This window comes from Coturnix japonica, chromosome 13, assembly GCF_054131305.1.
Source record: "Coturnix japonica strain WE chromosome 13, WE-NBRP24, whole genome shotgun sequence".
Classification (NCBI taxonomy): domain Eukaryota; kingdom Metazoa; phylum Chordata; class Aves; order Galliformes; family Phasianidae; genus Coturnix; species Coturnix japonica.
The window spans coordinates 7,991,987-8,013,984 of NC_140675.1; the positions used below are offsets into that span (position 1 = coordinate 7,991,987).

General features: G+C 38.4%; 1 protein-coding gene and 1 long non-coding RNA gene across 8 annotated transcripts in view; one reads left to right on the top strand and one right to left on the bottom strand.

The window, feature by feature from the left end:
- Positions 1 to 1,232, bottom strand: part of CPPED1 (calcineurin like phosphoesterase domain containing 1) — a 62,893-nt gene extending 61,661 nt beyond the window's left edge. For 5 of the 7 annotated variants that reach the window (XM_085513748.1, XM_015876444.3, XM_015876443.3 and 2 more), the window contains exon 1: positions 1,146 to 1,232. In XM_085513748.1, the coding sequence (XP_085369874.1) occupies positions 1,146 to 1,209 (64 nt within the window). In that variant the 5' untranslated portion in view covers positions 1,210 to 1,232. Of the gene's footprint in view, positions 1 to 967 lie in introns of all 7 variants that reach the window. The other 2 variants (XM_085513750.1, XM_085513751.1) reach the window with 1 other exon arrangement.
- LOC107320520 (uncharacterized) lies at positions 892 to 16,689 on the top strand. The gene is made up of 3 exons (XR_001558296.3): positions 892 to 1,021; positions 4,412 to 4,508; positions 16,265 to 16,689. It is a non-coding gene; the product is annotated as an uncharacterized LOC107320520 (long non-coding RNA).
- The last annotated feature ends 5,309 nt before the right edge of the window (positions 16,690 to 21,998 follow it).

Sequence of the window (21,998 nt, forward strand, 5' to 3'; positions counted from 1 at the left end):
TTTTACTCTGCCTTTGAACACTCCTTTTATTACAGCACATGTAATTAGATGGCTTGTCTGTCATCTGTCCCCTCAGTAACCAACACACATCCTGTTCCAAACCAACTAGACCACCACAGTTATTAACAGGCTACCAGAATGACAGAATATGTATACTTTACATGCTCAGAACTGGTGATTTCTTTTTGTTTAGCAACAAGTAAATATTTCCAAACAGTAGCCAAGAAAATAGTGCAGAACTGCTGAGATCAAACAACCTTGCCTACCTCATCAAACCAATAAACGTGTAATTTATAAACAACTGCATGGAAACAGATCACCTTCTACATTTGACAGTACTAAAAGACTGCTGAAGACAGAGCTTGTTATGGGCCTGAGAAGCCCAGGAGAAGTTCATAATCTTCATCCTTACAGAATTCTACAAATAGATGAAAAGCATATTGTGAATATCCACTTGTATTTGTTGGTCCATCCAAACGAGCAGCAGCAGGTGAGAGCCTGGCAGCAGCCTCAATATTTAACTGGCCTAGGAGGAGGTGAGCATGCAACCACGTCCACTGCCATCCCCAGTGGGTTACGATGCTGTCTCAGTACCAAACAAGGAACCAGCTGCGGTCCTCCACCCTGAAGGAGGCTGGTGCACCCTGAAGAAACCAGAACCTACCTCTGTTAGCAAGCAAAGCACAGGCATGCAAAAGTGCAAACATACGAGTTAATATAAAAGCACAATACAACACGTGACAGCACACTGCTGGAGCCTACTGTTATATAATTTGCAAACCTCAAGTTCAGCAGCACTGACAAAAACCAACAAAACACCATTAACTTTAGATGTAGTGTCAGAGGTGGTTGGCCTCTTCCCCACTAAGATGAGGCCGCCTCTGTCCCCAGCGCTCAGCAGAGACCCCGGCTCCCGCACAGCACGCAGACCGCTCACAGCTCGCGGTGCGGGCTGCCCATCACACACCTCCAGGCGCCGGGATTAGGCCCCTCCGCACTCCGAGCGTCCCCCTCCCCAACGGTGAGCAACCATCGACCACCGCCACTCCGCATTCCGCTCCCCGCCGCGGCCCAGCCCGCCCCGGCTGCGCGGCAGAGAACAGAGCCCGCCGCGACACACAGCCCTCCGCTGGAGTTCCGCGTACCTTGGCGGAAGGCGGTCAGAGTCCTGCCCCGAGCTCTCCGGAACACGTCCCCCAGCGCCGCCATAACGCCGCTCCCGGGCCGCCTTCACCGGGGGCGGCACCTGAGCGCGGGAGAGGGGCGGGAGAGGGGCGGGAGAGGGGCGGGAGAGGGGCGGGAGAGGGGCGGGAGAGGGACGGGAGAGGGACGGGAGAGGGACGGGAGAGGGACGGGAGAGGGACGGGAGAGGGACGGGAGAGGGACGGGAGTCCGGCTGCGCGCGGCGCGAGAAGCGAGGGCTGAGGCACCTGGTCCGGCATGTTGGGCGGCGGGCGCTGGGCTGCTCTGCTCACAGTGATGTGGCATTTCGGGGGCAACAAACAAACAAAACACTCTGAAAACTTTTTGATTTTCTTCAGCTTTTTCCTAACCTGCAAAATGGAGCCTGAAAACATCAGGAGTTTTCCTTAGTGCCTCGAAGGGATGCATTTAAGTTGAGGTTTCTACAGCCTGTCTCAGTTTTGCTCTAAAAGTTGCACATAGAATCATGTTCCTGGCAGAGCAGCCTTGTTGAACCCCGTTATTCTGCACCACATGGCATGCAGAGCTCAGAGTGCTGCTTTGTTCAGCATGTGAGATCTACTAAGGCTGCTGTCACTGTCTGTAATGTTCCTATGATTGGATTGTTATTCCATTGAGGTGTTGTCCCTGACCGAAGACTGTTTTGGCACCAGTTTGATTCCAGTTTGTAAACTACTTGATGGTAACTAGATGCAAAGCACTAACAGAGATCTTTCTATTAGAAAGATTCCACTCTTTATGAGGCAGCATTTGGTAGACTAAGCAGATACACCGAAGTGCATTTGTCAATCTTGGGGGCAGTCTGTATAAATATCCCAACACTGCCATAGGAATGTGTGATTGTGGTCTAATGCAGGAGAGGAGCAATTAGGAGAGCAATCCAAAGAGATTTTTGACCTTTTCTGTTTCTTTTCATTTTCTTCTTGCCTGCTTAATTGGGTTGAGCAGTCATATAGCAGAATATAATCTTTCAAGCTGCATGACTTCAACTAAACTCAGGATGAATTTTGCAATTGAAATGCCATCAAGATCATGCAAAAAAGTGTAGTGAGAGCACTACTATTTTAACAGGACAGCCTACTGCAGTCTTGTGGCACAAGGCCGTGATTTTGTTTGGCACACAGAATCTCCTTAACATGGATGTGTTGTTAAAGGCAACCATTTTGCTTAAATCAAGGTATGAATGTCTGAAAGCAAAGTGAATCAGTCTTGGCAAAGATATGGATGCAGCCATATGGACTTTCTCTTCTACAAATCTGTTGTCAGTGCCATATTTGATCTCTTTGCATGTTGGGTTATAGATGAGCCTCGGGAAGTTTAGCTCTTTCTAGGTGATGAGTGCAGTGTGTATATAGTGTGCCTGCACTGCCTCCTCTCCAGATGGAATCCTCTGAGATTGCATCTACAATTTTTTTTGTATTGTCAGTATTGTCTACTGTGTTAAAGGTGCCATGAGAAATTTCCATTCTGTAATTTAAACACATTTTCTTGTGATTTTGCAGTCTGAATGCAGAAATGTTTTAATCTGCAGAAATAGAGGAACCTTTGCATATAAGCATAAGAACTGAGGATGAAGGGTGTTTGTGCAGGAAGGGTATTTCTGCTCTCTTCTGCCTCCTTTGCCAAATTTGGAGTGTGCAGTTTTGAAGCTAGGATCATGGACCAACTGCTATAGTCATTTTACTATTACTAAATGGTTTAAAGTTACTGCAGATCTCCTTTAGTTACATTAAAAACTCATTCCAGATGTGGCCAGGATAAAGCAGCTGAATTTTGTCATAGGTCTTGTTTTGTTAAATGAATTGTCATGAATATAGTAACACTGAATGAATAATTTACAGAATACACACCTGGTCTTAGACAGAATAAATTTTAGTATGGTTTACTTTAGTCTTAATAATTTTAAAAAGTTAGTGTGAGTGTACAGCAGAGAATATACCATTCTGGAAAAGTATACAATATGTTGAAATTAAGAAAAAGAGAGAAATGGGACAGTGAAAAGGAATGTTTGTGTAAGGTCTGGCTTAGTAATGACAATGATGAGAACAGGGCAGGTCCAAATCTCCTAATACTTGCTACAGTACATATTAGATCACACTACTAATCCAAACAGTTCTTAATTTAGAAGTTCTGAAAGAAGACCCACCAGCTGTAGACAGTGCACTTTATTTCTTGTTATAATTAGAAGTATGATTATATGCACTTTGAGAGGCCAAAGTATAGTCCCTATTACACCTATAGTTTTTTTATTTAATATGTCTGATGACTAATTAATATGAAAAGCAACATGGTCAATAGAGTTGTCATGGATGTACGTACATGACAAGGTAGAGAGCGAGCAGATGGTTTGAACAAAGAGATAGCACAATGGCAACAATCTGAGGAGGAATTTACTAAATGTAACTAAATTACAGGAATTTACTAAATGTAACCAAATCAAACGAGAGAGAGAAGAGTACCCAAAGTAGGAGTCGAACCACAGCAGTGCGAGGGCAGCACATGCTTTGCTCCATGGAGAGCTGAGATGGCCTGAGGCAGAGAATGGCTGGGTCCGGTCCGGAGTCCCACCCCGCTTCCTCTTCACATCAAGTCCTCCGGAGATGCTGCCCCTCCCCTCCCCTTCCCTCCCCTCCGGGAACCCAAAATGGCAGTAACATAGAACCAGGACATGAACTCTTTAACTACCACTGTTCTCCATGATGTTCTGATGTGGAATAGCGACAACAGAAGTCACAAAACCACAATAAGAGTGACTGAAAGAAGGAATCCTTTATCTGTTCTTAGCTGGTGGTAACAAGATAAATTGTAAAAATTGAAGAATCTGAAAGGAGAATAGGGCAAAATGGGGTTGATCTAGACACTGAAATTTAAATTATAAAGCACAAACAGATATGCCGATTTGAAAGTAGACAATTTTATTCTTATACATAGAATAGAATGACTATATGCCATCTGAAAAGCAGGAGATCCAATGAAAGTTGGAGGTGTAAACAACATTCACCAAATTATCAACATCTGTTTTCTCTGCTTGATGCTATAATTTATATCAGTACTCAAGGAGTACATTAGAGAAAATAGGGGGAATTAATAAAACCTAGCAATATAAAAGGTATCACATCATTGTTTATAGATGATAGGGACATATACAGGCTGAATAAATACAGCATACAACATATCAAGGCAATTTTCTGTTTCTCTCTTCTTCCAGTTCCCATAAATGCAGTAACAGGAGAGCATTCCTAGTAGATGTTAACTTTTGGAAGGCCTGGCATCTGACACCCCTCCTATTTTTCTCCCACAAACAGGTAACAACTATTTAGTTTTGAAAATTTAGAGTAGTAGCTCATACTTGCCCATTCCGTTTTCATCCTGTTCCATTGCTTAGGGTAAAAGACTCCAGTATGATACGGCAATATAAATAAATGTAGTAGCAATATAAATAAATGTAGTAAGCAAAGCCTAAAATGTTACAAAATGTTGGGCTGAGGGACATGGTTTAGTGGAAGCTATTGGTAATAGGTGAACAGTTGGACTGGATGATCTTTTAGGTCTTTTCCAACCTGGGTGATTCTATGATTCTATGATAATATGATAAAATATGATCAAACACTGTCTGCACTTTTGATACTCTGTATGGGGAAAAAAAAAAAAGTAACTAAATAGTGACTATCAGTATTAAATAGGGTCTTATTAATATTTCACTTTGATAACAAATACCTTTTCATTTTCAAAGGGTCCACAAAAAAAGAAAAAAATACTTAAAATGTTTTGCACTGAACAAAAAGATTGGTTGACCAGGACCGATGTTTTCTCATTAGGGAAGGAACAATGATGACACTGAGTTAAGAATTCACAATGTAATTGATTTTTATCTGAATTATTTAGTGTAGGCAGGCTCAGTTTGTACAAGAAATCTGTAATATATTCCTTGAGTCACTGTAACTATGAGAAACATAAAAGTTGGTGTAATAAGTTAAACACACTATTTAACTCAATTTGTTTTGCACACATATTTCTCATTTCTGACACAGATACAGGTTCTGACTAAACATGAGTTGTTTTTTTGTAAGATTCTAATAGATGTCTTACTCATTTTATGTGCTGCCAATTTTCAGAAGTTCTACTTTATTCAGGGAGCCTCTGATTTTGGATTTCCCTATCGTAAGATTGCATTTTCACATACACACTACTTACAGATCTTGCTGAGTAATTGAGACCTGTGTTGACAGAAAACTGAGAAGTCTCTATCAGTCACAACTCTTCTGAACAAGAGAGGTAGACTAGAAGAAACTTTGCATCAATATATAATTTTGACACATTAGATTTTTGCTCTTGAAGGGCCACAGAAGTTTGATTTGTGAGTTTGCACTGAAACTGCTAGACAGAAAAAAAGAAACATAGGAACTCTCTAGGGCTACAGCTTAGTAACCAAATCAAGTCTTTAAGGGAAGTACCCTCCTCCAAAACTATGCAGAGAAGTTGAACTGTCAGATCATACTGAACTACCTAAGAACTTCCTGATTTAAATGTTCTCTATACGTGTTAAATTCTATGTAGTGTATTATTTCTGATGATCACTGAGATGTGTCCAGTTACACTTAGGGGGAAATTAAGTATACATAAAAAAATACTATTCAGAGTATGTTTTTGTCTTCAGAGTACTACAGACTCCAGGTATTTATGGTTTGACTTGGTCTGAGAATAAAAGCTAAATATGAATGCTTTTAATTCGCATTTAGATCTAAAACTTGGGTTTGCTGGATTTCCTTTACTTTTTAACGAATAGCTTTTCCACTAATGTATAAGCAAAAGCAGCAATCTGACAAAAGAAGCACTATTTAGTTTATGCATGATTCTCAGATTCCATTCTCCTTTTCTGATAACATTTTAGTAGAAAAAAAATAACCCAGATGATCATTAAACACAGTTGCTATTTCTGGAAAAAAACAAAAACAAAAACAAAAAAACCAACCAAAAACAAACAAAAAAACACAACATAAACAACAACAACAACAAAAAGGAAGCAAAGCAGCAGCAATCCTTCAAGTATTAAAATCCAATAAACACTCAGAGAATTTAGATGTTTCTTCAAGTAAACATACAAGGATGTTCTTGTTTTACTGGTACCCAAGCTACCTCAAAATATGCAAGGAGAATCTCTTTGTATCCTTGCTCAAAATGACATTTTTCAAGCAGGAAAACAGAATTAATCTTCTTTCTTAAAAGGGGATCTTTTTTCTTCTTTGAAGATTAATTGTTTAACTAGATATATTTTTGAGAAGCACATGTACACCACCAAACTGAACGTAAGAAAACAACATCAGAATGCTCTGAGAAAAAATAAATTGTCTTAGTGATTATAAGAAATCTGAGAAAAAGGTTCTGCTGTCATGCCAATTTGAGAAGTCGTAGCTTCTGCAGTTGGCAGAGTGAAGTTTAGCTGTCCTCTTATGTGCACGTGGAAAATAAGTTGTACATCAGACAGGCAAACAAACCTTCTTGCTGACTGACTTTCACAGCCTATTACTACTGACTGCCCCCTCAACATACAGGCTTACTAATAGGTTGTATCAGCATTTGAATGAAAGATACAATTAAATTAAAGAGAATTAAAGATTCTCTTTACTGCCTTGGAGAATTACTTCTGTCCTCTAAAATCTTCATAAAAGTCTTGCATCTGTATGTTCCCGTTCACTCATGTTGTGTACCAGATTTTACATGTGAAATAGATCTTAAAATTTAAATTACCATCTGTGATGTCACTTGTATAGCAGTCACTGAATTTCAAACAGAATGACTAAGAATCAAGCATTTATTTTGCCATAGTTTTTTATCAAATAAAATTTTCCATAATTAAAGGTGGAAATTAACAGAGGAGGATTAGGTATAGTAAAAGGTAATTATTCCCATTACAAAGCTCTTGACTTAATTTGTAGGGAATATGATTTCAAAATTAAATAGTACTTGATTGTTTTATGTTTTGGTGTGGAATCTTTCAGTTGTGTCTGGCACTTCCGCTTCTCAGAATTTCAGGGGCCTTTTGTCTTCCCACTGTATTAGATAAGCAGAAGTACACAATTTTTTCTACAATATTGTCTCAGAAATAAATTACATTTTGCATTTCTCTCAGGTTCCTTGTCTAAAGGTGTTCTTCAGACCATAAGTAAAAAGAGATAAATACCAAATCTCAACATAGGTAGAGGCACACAGAGGCGGATTTGTGAGTGAAAACATACGCCACAAAACTTTTATTTGCCAAATTAATAATAGATTAAGACAAGATTGTACCTTCTTCCAGGAAAGCAAACTCCAGCTGTTTTGTGCCAACCCTTCACTTCAGACACATTCCTCCTTCACTGAGTTTGTGATGATTTTTTTTTCAAATTTCTTCCAGCTGTATTTATTCATAACAGATAAGTCAGTGGCAACAAACACTCTGTGTATTCCCACTGTGATGTTCTTTTAAGTATTTTACTCTCTGGCACTTTTCAAATATCTCTTACAAATACAACATAGTTCTGTGACAAAGTACAAAATGGCATGCTTTATTCCTGATCAAAAAGTGACTTTTCTGGTCTTTGAACTTCTGTTTCTTTTTAAGTAATAAGGAATGAAAGTTTTGTTCTTGGAAATCTACATTGATCTTATCAGTACATTCCTACTTTTGCTGAAGGATGATCAGAACAAAGATACCTGTATAGCAGGCAAAATGAAGAAATTAAATTCAGTGCCTCCTCCAGATGACACGGAACCACTAAAGATCATTTTTGTATTTGCAAACAAATATGGCAGAGAACGTAGAGAAGATAAATGTTCTGTAGAGCAGTAGGCTGAGAATGGGAAGTGTGCTACATTCAATGATAAGCTAATAAATTACTGGAAAACTTACTGTATGACCTTGCAAAAAGAGCTGCTCTTTTGTACGCTATTTTGTACTTCAGACATAGCTCTACAATCAGACAAACCAATGACCAATGACCATTATAATTTTGGGGGGGTAAGTCAGCATATTATCACTTAGGCATGATGGCTATTCTATTAATAGATAATAATTATATGACAAGGCATGGGGGTATCAGAAAGAGTGAAGTCTTTCACTAAGCTAGTATGTTTCCATTAAAAAACAGCTCCCATTAAATTCTTATAGCCTGCCTAAAACTAATCAGAAGTGATCAAGAAAAATACTTGAAGGTATTTACATTTACTAATATTTTGGCATATGTGTAGCCATAAACTGAGTTAATTCAATACTGTGTGGTTGTCCAGAAAGGTGACCAAGAAGTTGTAGTTAAATCTTCATGTACATACTGATAAAATGGACAATTTGGAAAATAAAGCCTAGGCTTCTAACTAGAAGACCTTTAAGGTCCTTTCCAATTCAAATCATTGTCACCTTTATACTCATTTGAAAAGATTAATTTCTCTGCTATGAAGCCTAGTAATATTTGCCTATGAGGCATGATAGAATCATTGAATACTGTTTAAGAGTGGGTCTGTGGGAAAATTACTTAATGCCAATCAAAAGAATGACTGAAGACCATTTGTCTACATGAACACGCTCAACAAGAAGAGATGTTACAGACTGCATCTAGCCATTGATGAGATCCATATGACTAAAGACAGTCTGTCTACAAACCCATGATCATAAAACTATGTGGTGGTCCTCACAGAGTAAGATGTGGGAATGAATGATCAAATCGGAGCATCCTAAAAATAGAGAAGCACGATTAAAAATTTTGTTGAACGCAGTGGGGTGGATTCAACAACTGTAACGTTTTTTTAAATAATTCACTGTGCTGAATTTTTCATAGAAGAGCACAATATTCATATGGTATAATTATTACAGTGTGAAATGCATTTGAATTAGAACAAGATCATGTTGTCATTGGGTAGGTAAATTCATAGTGTCAGGAAATGTTATCCTCCTCAGGTTCTAGGAATTATGTGCTTAACATTCTCTTGCAGCACACAGTACTATTAATAATATATCCATGGCTGAACATAAGGTATGGAAAGAATATTTAAAATGTTTAATTATTCAAATGAAATAATTAATTGACTATGCTTCTTTTTTTTTTTATTTTTCTTTTCTTTTTTTTTTCTGTTCTAAAATATTTCTAAGCATTAGAAGAGCTCAGCATGATAGGAAGTGTATAATAAGTGCCTAGGAGGAAATAAAAAATAAAATAAGTGGAAGCTTAAGACTTTCCTAATGACTGAGTCTATGGCATACACTGTATACAAGTTGTCATTTGGAGTTACCTACATAAATCAAAACCATGATATATTTCTATTTCTATTATTAGAGGCTCCTAATGGAAAGAAATCATATGAGAAAAATACGAGCTTACAATTCTTCTCTCACAAAAATGGCAAGATTGCTATTGACCACTTAACTTTAATACCTGGAAAATATAATTCACCTTTTGTCTCTTAATTAAATCTGTATCACACGTGAATTCACAGTAACATAGGTGGTTATGCATGTGACTCTTCCCTATAAGTATATTTTATGTTAATATCTTTTAGTGAATGGAAGAAATGTTCTTAGGCTTTGATCTTTGGTGTTTAGGCTTAGACTAAAGGGATGTCTCATCCACATTTTATGATGAGTTCCATAAATCAAGATGTTTTCAATGAATGCTGTGACCCTTTGTGTTATCATAGGAATTATACTGTACTCTAGTGGAAACCTGAAACAAAATTCTGAATATGAGCAAGTAATCAGTGATTGAAGAGCTAGTGGAGTATATCTAGTGTTGGTATAGTACTCATACTTGTCCTACTACTTGAGTTTTGAAGAGCAAAGTGAAGCTGAAATGATTCACATTTAGAATTTCTGTGACAACTGGAAGATAAGATTCTCCTTACCAATTAACCTCTTTTTTCATTTTCTATCTTTACTCCTATTAATCTGAAGTAGCTTCTTCATCTGTTACTAATGGTTTCTGTTAAGAAAATAAATACAACAGAAAGAAGCAAGCAATTTTTTTGTTTTTTGTTTTGTTTTATGCTAAGAAGATGAATATGGGATTCAGAATCCAAATTAGAATTGAATAGAAAGAGGCACCTGCTTACCATCTTCTGGTAGATATTTAACGTCCATAGATGGGCACCATGTGAGACACAGCACTTAGTTACTGGGTGTCATGTTTTCCACTTTGCATGCAGACTTTTAGGTTTACTCTTCTGAAGCATCTAACCCTCTATAAACCCTCCACAGAGGACCAGATGTCTGTCCTGATTTCAAAACGTCAGTAACTTTTTACCTTCATGAGTTCTCAAGCACTTTAACCTGCTACCATACTGATTGTTTCTTTGAATTGTGTAGAATTTGCCAGGGCTGGAGGTTTGACAAAATAACAGTCACGATTGCCTAGATGGAAACATCACATTCCTTGTTAGAATAGGGTGATGAGAAAGTAACTACTCTGTTTGCTTCCCAGAGCTAATTTGCTCAAGAGCATACCAATTTTAACTGGAAGCATCATACCAGACAGTCTGAAGAAAACAATTCCATCCCAGCTGAAATTAAGACATTTACTTATGTCATGGTTTCATGGTTTTTCATTGATATTCCATGTCTTAACATCATGCAGTGCACTGGGAATTAAAAAGTTAATGCTGCAGTTTCAAGAATTGTCACTATATATTCATGAGTTCCAGTCTCCTGGATTTAGAAGAGAAGAATGAGCTATGACTCTAAGAAGACTTCATATTGTTTTTGTTTCTGTTTTCCATTTGGAGGGAAAGCTAAAATGGACTGAGAGTCACAAGACAGCGCTTTTTGCTTCCTGGCCACTTTGCTTACAGCAAAAGGCATAGGCAAGATTTTGATTTTGAAACTCCCTCTTTCTCATTTTATTTGATTTATTAGCTTCTATTTCATTAATATTGTATATTTCACATTCTGCAACTATATGTAGTAAACTGAGAGGTTAGGGTTTTTTTGTTTGTTTGTTTTTTCTTCCTTTGGCTCACTGCCACTGTTTTCTTCATCCAGGCATGTCTTCTTGCCTTTTCCCTTTCTGCTCCCACCAACCCCCTTTCCAGGGCATGGATCCTTGTGTCCCTTCACTCCTTCATCACCAAAACTGGGCCAAACCATGACAATTCATTAATTTCATCAAGGCTTTAAGCAACTTGATTTGGTGGGAGGTGTCCCTGTCTAGAGCAGGGGGGCTGGAATTCCCTTCCAACCCAAACCTTTGTATGATTCTGTGATTCTATGACTTTCAAGCAAGCTGCAGTCACAGTGTTAAATATTAAACATATAGGCATTTAACAAGGTATTTGCACAAGTCAGTACATCTTCATGCACCTAGCAGGAAGAACGAGGAATCAGTATGGAGAAGCAGCATAAAATGTCTGCCCTAAGCCTTCCTTTGAGAATCTATTTGGGACTGAACTTTTTTATATGGCTGAATTTCTTTCCAAGCACAGATCATGTAAGCCAGTGTTGCTAAACTGTAAGAGGGATCCCCACTGTGCAATTCAAGCCATTGACCACTGTACGTGGTTTGTTCATGCACTTGGTATGCTGCAATACTTAAAGTGCATCTATATCATAAATAAGGATGAGATGTCTGCTTAGGAGCAGGCTTGGAAGCACTGACCTGAAAAAGCATCTGTTACCTTGCCATCAGCCAGAAATAACAATATCATAAACAGAACTAAAATTTCCAGTTTGGGCATCCAAAACCAGAAGAAATGTGTGTAGTTCTGGTGCTGTGCTTTGGTTTTGCTCACTGGCCACACAAGGATGCTTTCTCTTTACATAAAGAGTGAATTTATTTATTTATTTATTTATAAACTAAAGACTACTAGAAAACCCATGCTTTTGAAGCTTCTGCCAAATTGGCTTAATTGGGTTCTTTAGATGAAAACAAACAAACAAACAAACAAAAAACTAGCATAAGACTTCAGTAGTAGTCTCAAAGCTCTGATTTTCATGCTTCAGCACTATTTTACTTCTGGATAAAATTTGGTTCATCACATTTCTGCAATGCAAATAAAGAGCCAGATTTGCCCTGGTTGAAAGGAGGCCTGGTCTAATTTAAGTCCATTAGAATTCCACTCTCCCAGTATTTAGTATTTTATGTAGCTTTTAAAGTAGAATTGTTTTGGAGGCATCCAGCTACGAACACAGGTAAAGTATTTCAGCAGATAAAATCCACTCAAAATTAATGTGGCAATAGAAAATGTTTTAGTCAACTCCTAGTATACTAACAGATTCATAAACCATGGATACTGACATCTGCTTTGCCTGCAACAGTAATTCTTTCATTTAACTCTTGAGAGTACCTTTGTCTACAGATCAAAGATCAGCATCTTGTCCATAGCCACAGTGACTCTGCCAGCAAGGGCACAGAGTAGTGCAGGATGCAGTGATATTCCTAGGCAATGCAGCTAATAAGATTTTGAAAACTTAAGTAATTGTGATTTCTATTTTAAAAAGAGTTGGGTAAATATCCTGGAAAAAAAAAAAAAAAAAAAAAGTGAATTGATGTCATTCCTATTTTTTTCCACGCTTTTCCTTCCTTGAAGAAAGAAATTTGTCATATTGCTGCATTCTTATTTATTTCACCTTCAGGGTTAAACAAACAAACAAAAAGCTGCCACATTTGCATAGATTCCATGTAAATAGAAAAAGTGCAAGGTAGGAAGACTTTCTCACTGAGCTACTGAACAATAAATCTCACTTGAACAAATACAATAAAGCCATTCTTGGTAAAAATTGACTAAGATGATTAAACATAAATAGGCATAAAAAAAAGGAGAACTCACATTTATTTATTAACCATCTAGGGCTTTTGAGAGGTTATTTGGTACACTGAAGAATCAAGAGAGTAAAGTAAAATATGTATGTTATTTCTACAAAAACTGTACATCTCTCTCTTACAGTCTAGACTACATCAAAATTGTAGAGAGCATATGATTTGCACATTCTGCAAGTAGATTCATAAATTCATGGCCTGAATTCATAAAGGCCAACAAGACTCAATGGATTTTTAGGGCAAAATCATAAACTTGTGGTGAGCAAACTGATATGTGGAGGAGGGAGAAGTGCCAGCTGGATCCATCATCTAACTTGGTAATTTTACTTGTTCATCACTGATGAACACAGAACACCTATACAAGCTCTAAGAGTAATCACAATTGAAGGGTCATTGAATCATAGAATTGTTTGTGTTGGAAGGCCCTCGTAAAGGTCATATAGTCCAAGTCCCCTGCTGTGCTACAGGGACATCTACAGCTAGATCAGGTGGCTCAGAGCATGGTGCATTCTGACCTTGAATGACTCCAAGGATGGGACACCCACCACATCTCTGGTCAACCTGTGACAGTGCCTCGCCACTCTCATAGTAAAAAACTTCTTCCTTAAATCCAATATAAATCTCGCCTATTTTCAGTTTAAAACCATTTCCTCTTGTCCTATCACAACAGCCTCTGCTAAAGAGTTTGTCCCCTTCTTTCATATGGATCACAACTTAGATACTGGAATGACAGAATCGTAGGGGTTGGAAGTGACCTCCAGAGATCATAGAGTCCAACCCCCCTGACAAAGCAGGTTCCCTACACCAGATCGCACAGCTCGGCGTCCAGGTGGGTCTTGAATATCTCCAGAGAAGGAGACTCCACAACCCCCCTAGGCAGCCTGTTCCAGTGCTCCATCACCTTCACTGTAAAGAAGTTCTTGCACACATTTGTGCAGAACTTCCTATGCTCCAGTTTCTGTGTTTCCCCTTGTCCTGTCTCCACACACTGCTGAAAAGAGTCTGGCCTCGCCACTTTGCCCCCTACACCTCAGATATTTATAGACTTGGATCAGGTCTCAGTCTTCTTTTCTCAAGGCTAAACATACCCAGTTCACTTAGCCTTTCTTCATGAGGGAGATGCTCCAGGCCCTTCACCATCTTTGTGGCCCTCCACTGGACCCTTTCCAAGAGATCCCTGTCCTTTTTTTACTGGGGAGCCCAGAACTGGACTAGTACTCCAGATGAGGCCTTACCAGGGCAGAGTAGAGGGGGAGGATCACCTCCCTCAACCTGCTGGCCACACTTCTTTTGCTTCTTTTGATGATGCAGCCCAGGATACAGTTGGCTTTCTGGTCTGGGAGGGTACATTTCTGGCTCATGTCCAGCTTCCCATCCACTAGTCCTTTTCAGAAGAGCTGTGCTCTAAGCTTCCATCCCCCAGCTTGTATTGGTAGTGGGGGTTGCTTCAACTCAGGTGCAAGACCTCGCACTTGGTTTTGTTGAACCTCATGAGATTCACCTGGGCCCACTGCTCAAGCCTGCCTAGATCTCTTACAATAGCATCCTCTTCCTCTAGTTTTCTGTTTGTATCTGACAAAGGATGGCTTTGTTAATCTCATTATTATTGTTGTTAAACAAGAAGGTGAAAACAATGAAATTTACATTTTACCCTGAAGGAGCTGAGATTTGTAATTGTTCCAGTATCACATAGGGAATTAACTCCACAGCTGTATGCCAGCTGCCAAGAAAATTTTATCTGTTCATGGCATAGACGAGCCTTCTCTTGTCCCTGTGGAATGCAACTGTACTGAAAGGTCATGAAGTCAGACAAAAGCAGCCTTCATTCTCTTACACTGGCAGGGCGCACAAAAGTTGCTTAGGATAGATGTAGGCAGGAAGGTAGAGACAAGGACTGCTGATTTTTATTGGCTTCCCTAGTAGTGCAAGCAGCTCCCTTCAGCCTGTGTGCTACAGAGCTGTCCTTATCACTCTGCCAGCAGACCATGCCTCCCCTGGCCTTCAATGTGCTGATGGACACAGAAACCAGAGCTCTATCTGAATAGATTCTGAGCAGTATGTAGCTATCTGAACTGGTGCTTAAGGGTGCACTGTATGCAAAATACTCGTAAAATATTTCCATATTCCTTCTACATAATATGCATGAGAATCGAGCCTTTATCTTTTTTTTTTTTTTTTTTTTTTTCCTAACATTTTTCCGTGGCTTTTTTTCTTTTTAGATCCTTTGATATTTTTTTTTTCTTTCAATATGAATATCAGGAACCTTATAATACCAACTTTATAAAGTGATCCCATTGCAACCAAAGGAATTCTACATCCTATTAAAAACACGTCAATGAAAATGAATTTATGAAAATTTGATCCTCACAGTGAAATCTTCTCTTAATGGCAATATTCCTTTTAACACAAATGAGATTTTGTCTTCTGTGTACAGCTATCAATAAGTAATTAATGACAACCAGCAGACGTAATACTCAAAATATCCTCTGCAATAAGATGAAAAGACTGAAAACTGGATACAGATTCAGTCTTTGCATGGAGGATCTATTTCTGGTCCTGCTATTCAAATGGTTTTTTTTAAACTTAAGCTAAACATCATGAGAGAAACAAGTGAGATAATTTGGTATTGTGAGATCTCTGCTCTTTTTCACTTATGGTCATTTTATGTATTGAAATACTTGCAATGAAAAGTGATCTGGTTGTTCAGCCATCAAAATAATGTTTCTTCATCATATTATCAAGGCTCACTTCAACTGTTCTACTTTGCACAGAAATTACATGTAATTTCCTTTTTAAATTTAATATATATTTTTTTCTTTTTCAAAAACAATCACTATATTCGGAGGGAGAATTTGTTGAACTGTAAGTACATATTTAAGACTTCAAGGTGTATATAAATTACATGACTTTAAAGAGGCCAGCTTTCTGTCAGATGTGTGGGAGTGAATGACAGCCTAATTCCCATACACCCCCAAGAAAACTAAGTTATCCTTTTACTAAATATTCAGTTACAACTGGCCCTATATATGTACCATTTCCACATTATGCAGATGTATAATTATTGCATCTTCTTTACATTTTACTCCCATGTCTCTTGCCTATACAAATATGCAGACAAAACAAACCATTCTGAAAACAGTACTCTGATGTGCCAGCATTTTGTATTAAAGTATCTCACCTTATTTTCATCTCATATTCATGAGCTTGGGAGCAGATATTCTAAACGTGTTATTAAAATTAGATTATATTTAGCAGGTCTGAGATAATTTGCTGTTTTCTATCAGCTTTATAGAACCAAGGAATACACTGAGTTGGAAGGGATCCACAAAGGACCACCCTAAATTCAAACCATACGTCTGAGAGCAGCGTTGGAACACTCCTTGAACTCTGTCAGCTTGGGGCTGTGACCACTGCCCTGGGGAGCTTGTTCCAATGCCTGACCACCTTCTGGTGAAGATCTTTTTCCTTATATCCAATCTGACCTTCCCCTGACAAGGTGTCACTAACAACTGCTCTTATCACCTTCTTATACCACTTCAAGATTCCCTAATGTGCATTTCATATTACAGTTAAAATCCTTTTATTTGTCCTGATGTCTACCAGCTGTGGGATCACTGCGCTATCATACTTTAAAAAAAAAAATAAATGTAAACAACACAAAACAAAAAACCAAACCCACCAGCAAGTGTATGCTTGACAAAATCACATGAAAAAAAAAAAGTTATTATCATTTATTTATTTATTTATTTATTTATTTTTACTGAGCACATTATTTACTTTAAGTAGTTACTTTTCAGTGAACTATTGACATGATGCAAAATGCAAAGAGACTGGATTGTGTCTTTTCCTTCAAGATATACGTAACTCCTTCTAGAGTGTCTTTTCCTTCAAGACATGTTTAACACAATGCCTAGACAGATATTCTAGACAATTACTTGAGGTAATTACAATAGAATTGCACTGAGTGCTGAGAAATATCAGTTATGGATTCCACAGACACAAACGATTGTCTCCAGAAAGTAAGTACATGAAAATGAATTTAGTTTCCCACCTTGAAATCTTCATGCCAGTATACCTGGTTGATAGACGTCCCTGGTTGATAGATGTCCCACTGGCTATCTGCCTAGAGGACAGAGAAACAATTCCCCTTGGAATGAGCTCTAGTACTTCTCTTTACATTGGCTATCATGTGGAGTCAAGAACAGACAGTTATTACCATCTGCCTAAAAGCAAGGCCTGGAACTTGTATGTGTATTTGTGCATGTCAACAGTTTTCCAATATATGCACCTACATTTAGTCACTGAATTTATGATTGGGCTTTCAAATATGTGACCTGATTTTAAGAAATACTGACCACTCAGATATCTGATGACTTTAGGGCAAGCTGTGATTATTCAGAATCTCTGAACAAAATCACTCAGTGCATTTTCATTTTAAGTCAGTAGAAAGATGGTTGTTACATTTCATAGCTACTGGGCTGGAGTGTAGCTATGTAGCCTTTGAAAACTATGTTTGACACACTCAGCCAGGCACTTGCATGGTAATCATGTGACTCTGACAGTCACATGAAAACTGCAGTGTCACATAATCAAAAAAAGAATCACAGAACTCTGAGCAAGTTACTCACCTCTGAACTTTACAGATCACTTTTAGCCCCCAAGAGTCAATAGTGCTAGAACTGACAGACTACAACTGATTCACTAATTGGACTTCTTCATATACTGGCTTCCATCCATAGAAGTTCCAGGCCTGGGGAAGGAGCATTTTAGTCTACCTTCTAGACATTGCTACGCGGCTCCTTAGCTGTTCTAATGTATGCCAGAGTCTGACAGTAGAGGATTAAATTTTTTCTCTGCTCTGTCCTCTTTTTTGCCTGAGCACAGCTTCTGTATACTAAGGCACAGTATACAGCCTATTATACTGCCTTTAACCTTGAAAATTTTCAATGCTATTTTAATTCTGTTTAGAAAGGCTTTCTTTCTGCCTTGAAAAGTTGAACTCAAGGGAACAAAGGTAGCTGGGTTTTCAGTTGGAAGGCAGTTCCTAGGTTTTTGATCCTCTTTTCTCTTTCCTCTCTCTCTCTCTCTCTCTTTTTTTTTCTTTCTTTTCTTTCTTTCTTTCTTTCTTTCTTTCTTTCTTTCTTTCTTTCTTTCTTTCTTTCTTTCTTTCTTTCTTTCTTTCTCTCTTTCTCTCTTTCTCTCTTTCTCTCTTTCTCTCTTTCTCTCTTTCTCTCTTTTTCTCCTTCCTTCCTTCCTTCCTTCCTTCCTTCCTTCCTTCCTTCCTTCCTTCCTTCCTTCCTTCCTTCCTTCCTTCCTTCCTTCCTTCCTTCCTTCCTTCCTTCCTTCCTTCCTTCCTTCCTTCCTTCCTTCCTTCCTTCCTTCCTTCCTTCCTTCCTTCCTTCCTTCCTTCCTTCCTTCCTTCCTTCCTTCCTTCCTTCCTTCCTTCCTCCCTCCCTCCCTCCCTCCCTCCCTCCCTCCCTCCCTCCCTCCCTCCCTCCCTCCCTCCCTCCCTCCCTCCCTCCCTCCCTCCCTCCCTCCCTCCCTCCCTCCCTCCCTCCCTCCTTCCTTCCTTCCTTCCTTCCTTCCTTCCTTCCTTCCTTCCTTCCTTCCTTCCTTCCTTCCTTCCTTCCTTCCTTCCTTCCTTCCTTCCTTCCTTCCTTCCTTCCTTCCTTCCTTCCTTCCTTCCTTCCTTCCTTCCTTCCTTCCTTCCTTCCTTCCTTCCTTCCTTCCTTCCTTCCTTCCTTCCTTCCTTCCTTCCTTCCTTCCTTCCTTCCTTCCTTCCTTCCTTCCTTCCTTCCTTCCTTCCTTCCTTCCTTCCTTCCTTCCTTCCTTCCTTCCTTCTTTTTCTTTTTTTTTTTTTTAATTATTATTATTATTTTTTTTTGGAAACGAGATACAAAGATTCTGCTGCTAAGAGTCTGGAATGATCTGCAGAGCTTTCTTCGCCAGCTGCAGTAATCCTGAGGCACTTGGTCAATCCTTCCCGATGTAAATTCTGTGGCAACCTAATTTGAAACAAGTAGAAACACTAGTACTGGCAATATTGTTACAGTTCACAAACAACATCAATCCTGCCAAAGAGAGAAAATGACTGGCAGTTTTCCCTGTTCAAAATTAGAGGAATAGCTTTGGAACAGGCAAACCTGAGGGCACAATTCATTTTTCAGTCACACTGCTGAAAGCCTCTAGTGACATTTTGGAACTTTTTGCTGATGAACACTGAAGACCCTTATGGTATACATGCATGTGTTGCCTCTTCTACATTTAAAGTACTCTATTTGCCTTCTAAATTTATCTTTTCTTTTTTCTTTTTTCTTTTTTCTTTTTTTCTTTTTTCTTTTTTCTTTTTTCTTTCCTTTTTCCTTTTTCCTTTTTCCTTTTTCCTTTCCTTTCCCTTCCCTTCCTTTCCCTTCCTTTCCTTTCCCTTCCCTTCCCTTCCTTTCCCTTCCTTTCCTTTTCCTTCCCTTCCCTTCCCTTCCCTTCCCTTCCCTTCCCTTCCCTTCCCTTCCCTTCCCTTCCCTTCCCTTCCCTTCCCTTCCCTTCCCTTCCCTTCCCTTCCCTTCCCTTCCCTTCCCTTCCCTTCCCTTCCCTTCCCTTCCCTTCCCTTCCCTTCCCTTTCCTTTCCTTTCCTTTCCTTTCCTGATTTGAACTAATTCTTTTGAGTTAAACTGAGGCTACAAGAACTGTCAGAATTTCATTAAATCCCCTCAAACTTAAACACTGTTAATGTTCCCCTCCCCACCTCAACACATACAATTACTTTGGCATTGGTTTTACAATAAGATGGCCAGGAAAAATGTTAGGTGATAATATGTAATCGCTACACTGTAGAATTGCAATAAACTCTTTTCCTCCTCAGTAAGCTGTGAAAACAAATAATGATTTTTCATTCATGATGCACCTCATGGCTTAGTAAATTCTCTTGCTGGTGATCCCTTTGCTATGTGCAAGCTGTATTTTGTTGACAGTAACTAAAGAAGTACTCAGTATGATGTGCAATGTTTGTAAGATGTTGTTAAATGCATTTTGTTGCTTCTCCATCTCATGTTGGCTAATTTGTATGTCTCATATTAATTTATTTCTCCACAGCAGACACATTCAAGCTGTTCTATTCCATTCCATTCCATTCCATTCTTTTTAAATATACTTTTAAAAACTACTACTTGTAAGTATTCTGCCACTTGGTCTCATATAATTATCATCTGTTTTGTTTTCCAGTCATAATACATTTCGTGTCTATACATCCAAATATTGCATTGCAGTACAAAATAAACATGTAGGAAGCAGACATTGACTTCCTAATTCCACAAGAAACTGCTTATCACAAAATACTCTTAATATCAATACTGCTGAGATCAGGCCCATCTAGATGTCTTTTCTGACAGATATTACTGTTTATGGAGAGCCTATTAATAATGATTGAACTATATGACATTTCTCTGGAATTAATGATTGACTCAAAGACTCCAGTGGCTCAGTGCTTGGCAAAGGACCATTCACTCTAGCTTGCAATCTTTGCCTGGGAAATACTCAAAGGTTGCATGAAGATGATTATTATTATTTACAAAATGAAATAGTGAATTTTAAGCATGATCATTGCAATTGCTCTATGTTTTAATTGTTCAGTATTCTTCCTCAGTATTCAGTGACTATACAACACTATATATGTCCCACCGGAAACCTATTTTCTAGATTAAAATTGATCAATCACCATTGCCATTGATCCACATGTGAAAGTCTCATTGAAAATAGAGAAGTAGAATAGAGGACTAATGTGCTTTGTGTAAGGTCTGTGCCTACAGTTAAGTACTTCGCTTAACTAAGTGGATATGTGCTTAAATAAATACATGTTCTGTGGGTTGAAACTTCATCTTCTCAATTGTTCCAGAGGCAAAATACATTAGTTATGCGATTAAACTACAGAAAACAGAAATAATTATTACTCACTTCAGTCCAGTGACAAAAGTTTGTCTTCTAGACATATACTATAGATTGATGCTATATTGTGAAATCTTTTGTTTTTCTCAGCTTGATAAAGACAACTGAAATCAAAGTTTATTTAAAGTTTTAATTGAAAAAAAACCCAACACTTTAGAAAATCATACAATGACCCAGTACTGTATGAAAAGCCTGTTTCTCTCAGTTTTAGTTTTGTTATTTCCACTGTTATGCTTGGTGATTATATATTTTGATCATGTAGATATTTTGACAACTGCACACTGCGAAAGCATTATAATACAATGCAGCAGGCAAAAACAAACAAACAAAAAAAAAAGGCGGGGGGAGGGCTCACAGTCTAGTCAAGGATAAGTCTAGTTCGCCCTTAAAATTTTAAGACATAACACAGTGAGAATAACTGTACTGTTAAGATTATTAACAGGAACATAGAGCATAACTAGAGTAATTTATGATTTATTAGGGTAATATGATTTATGGGTTCTGAGCTCAATAGGTCTTATGGTGTCACAGGAAACACTGCTTTTCAAGATTTGAATCCCCCACCCCCCTTTTCGAATCCTCCCTCTTTTTTTTTTTTTCCCCAGTTCTGAGCTCGATTTCCTAGGACGTGCCATTTAGAATCAGATCCTGATCTCATGGAACTGAGTCCAGCAGATGTTAGATTCTAGCCTAAATACTGTGCCTTTGTTGCTGTTGCAAAATGCTTAAGGAAATCCCCAGGAACTTAGCAAAACAAGGAACTCATACCACAGGCACTCAGGATTAATGGCCCACAAAATAAATCATTTCTTGATGCTATTATTTCTACACATGCATAGCACTAATCATGCAAAATATTTAAGCAGCTTTTCAGCATCAGGGAAACTTGTATAATTTTATATACCTGACAAGACTGGCCCTTAAATATCTACAGATACAACAGTATGATTCACTTTTTTTTTTCAGTACTTTCAGCTCAAAATGCATTACAAAGTGTTAAATAATAAATAACAGCAGAGTGAAGTATACGCAAGAGAGGAATGATACGATTTCAGAGGAGACTTGAAAGGGGATGTTGAT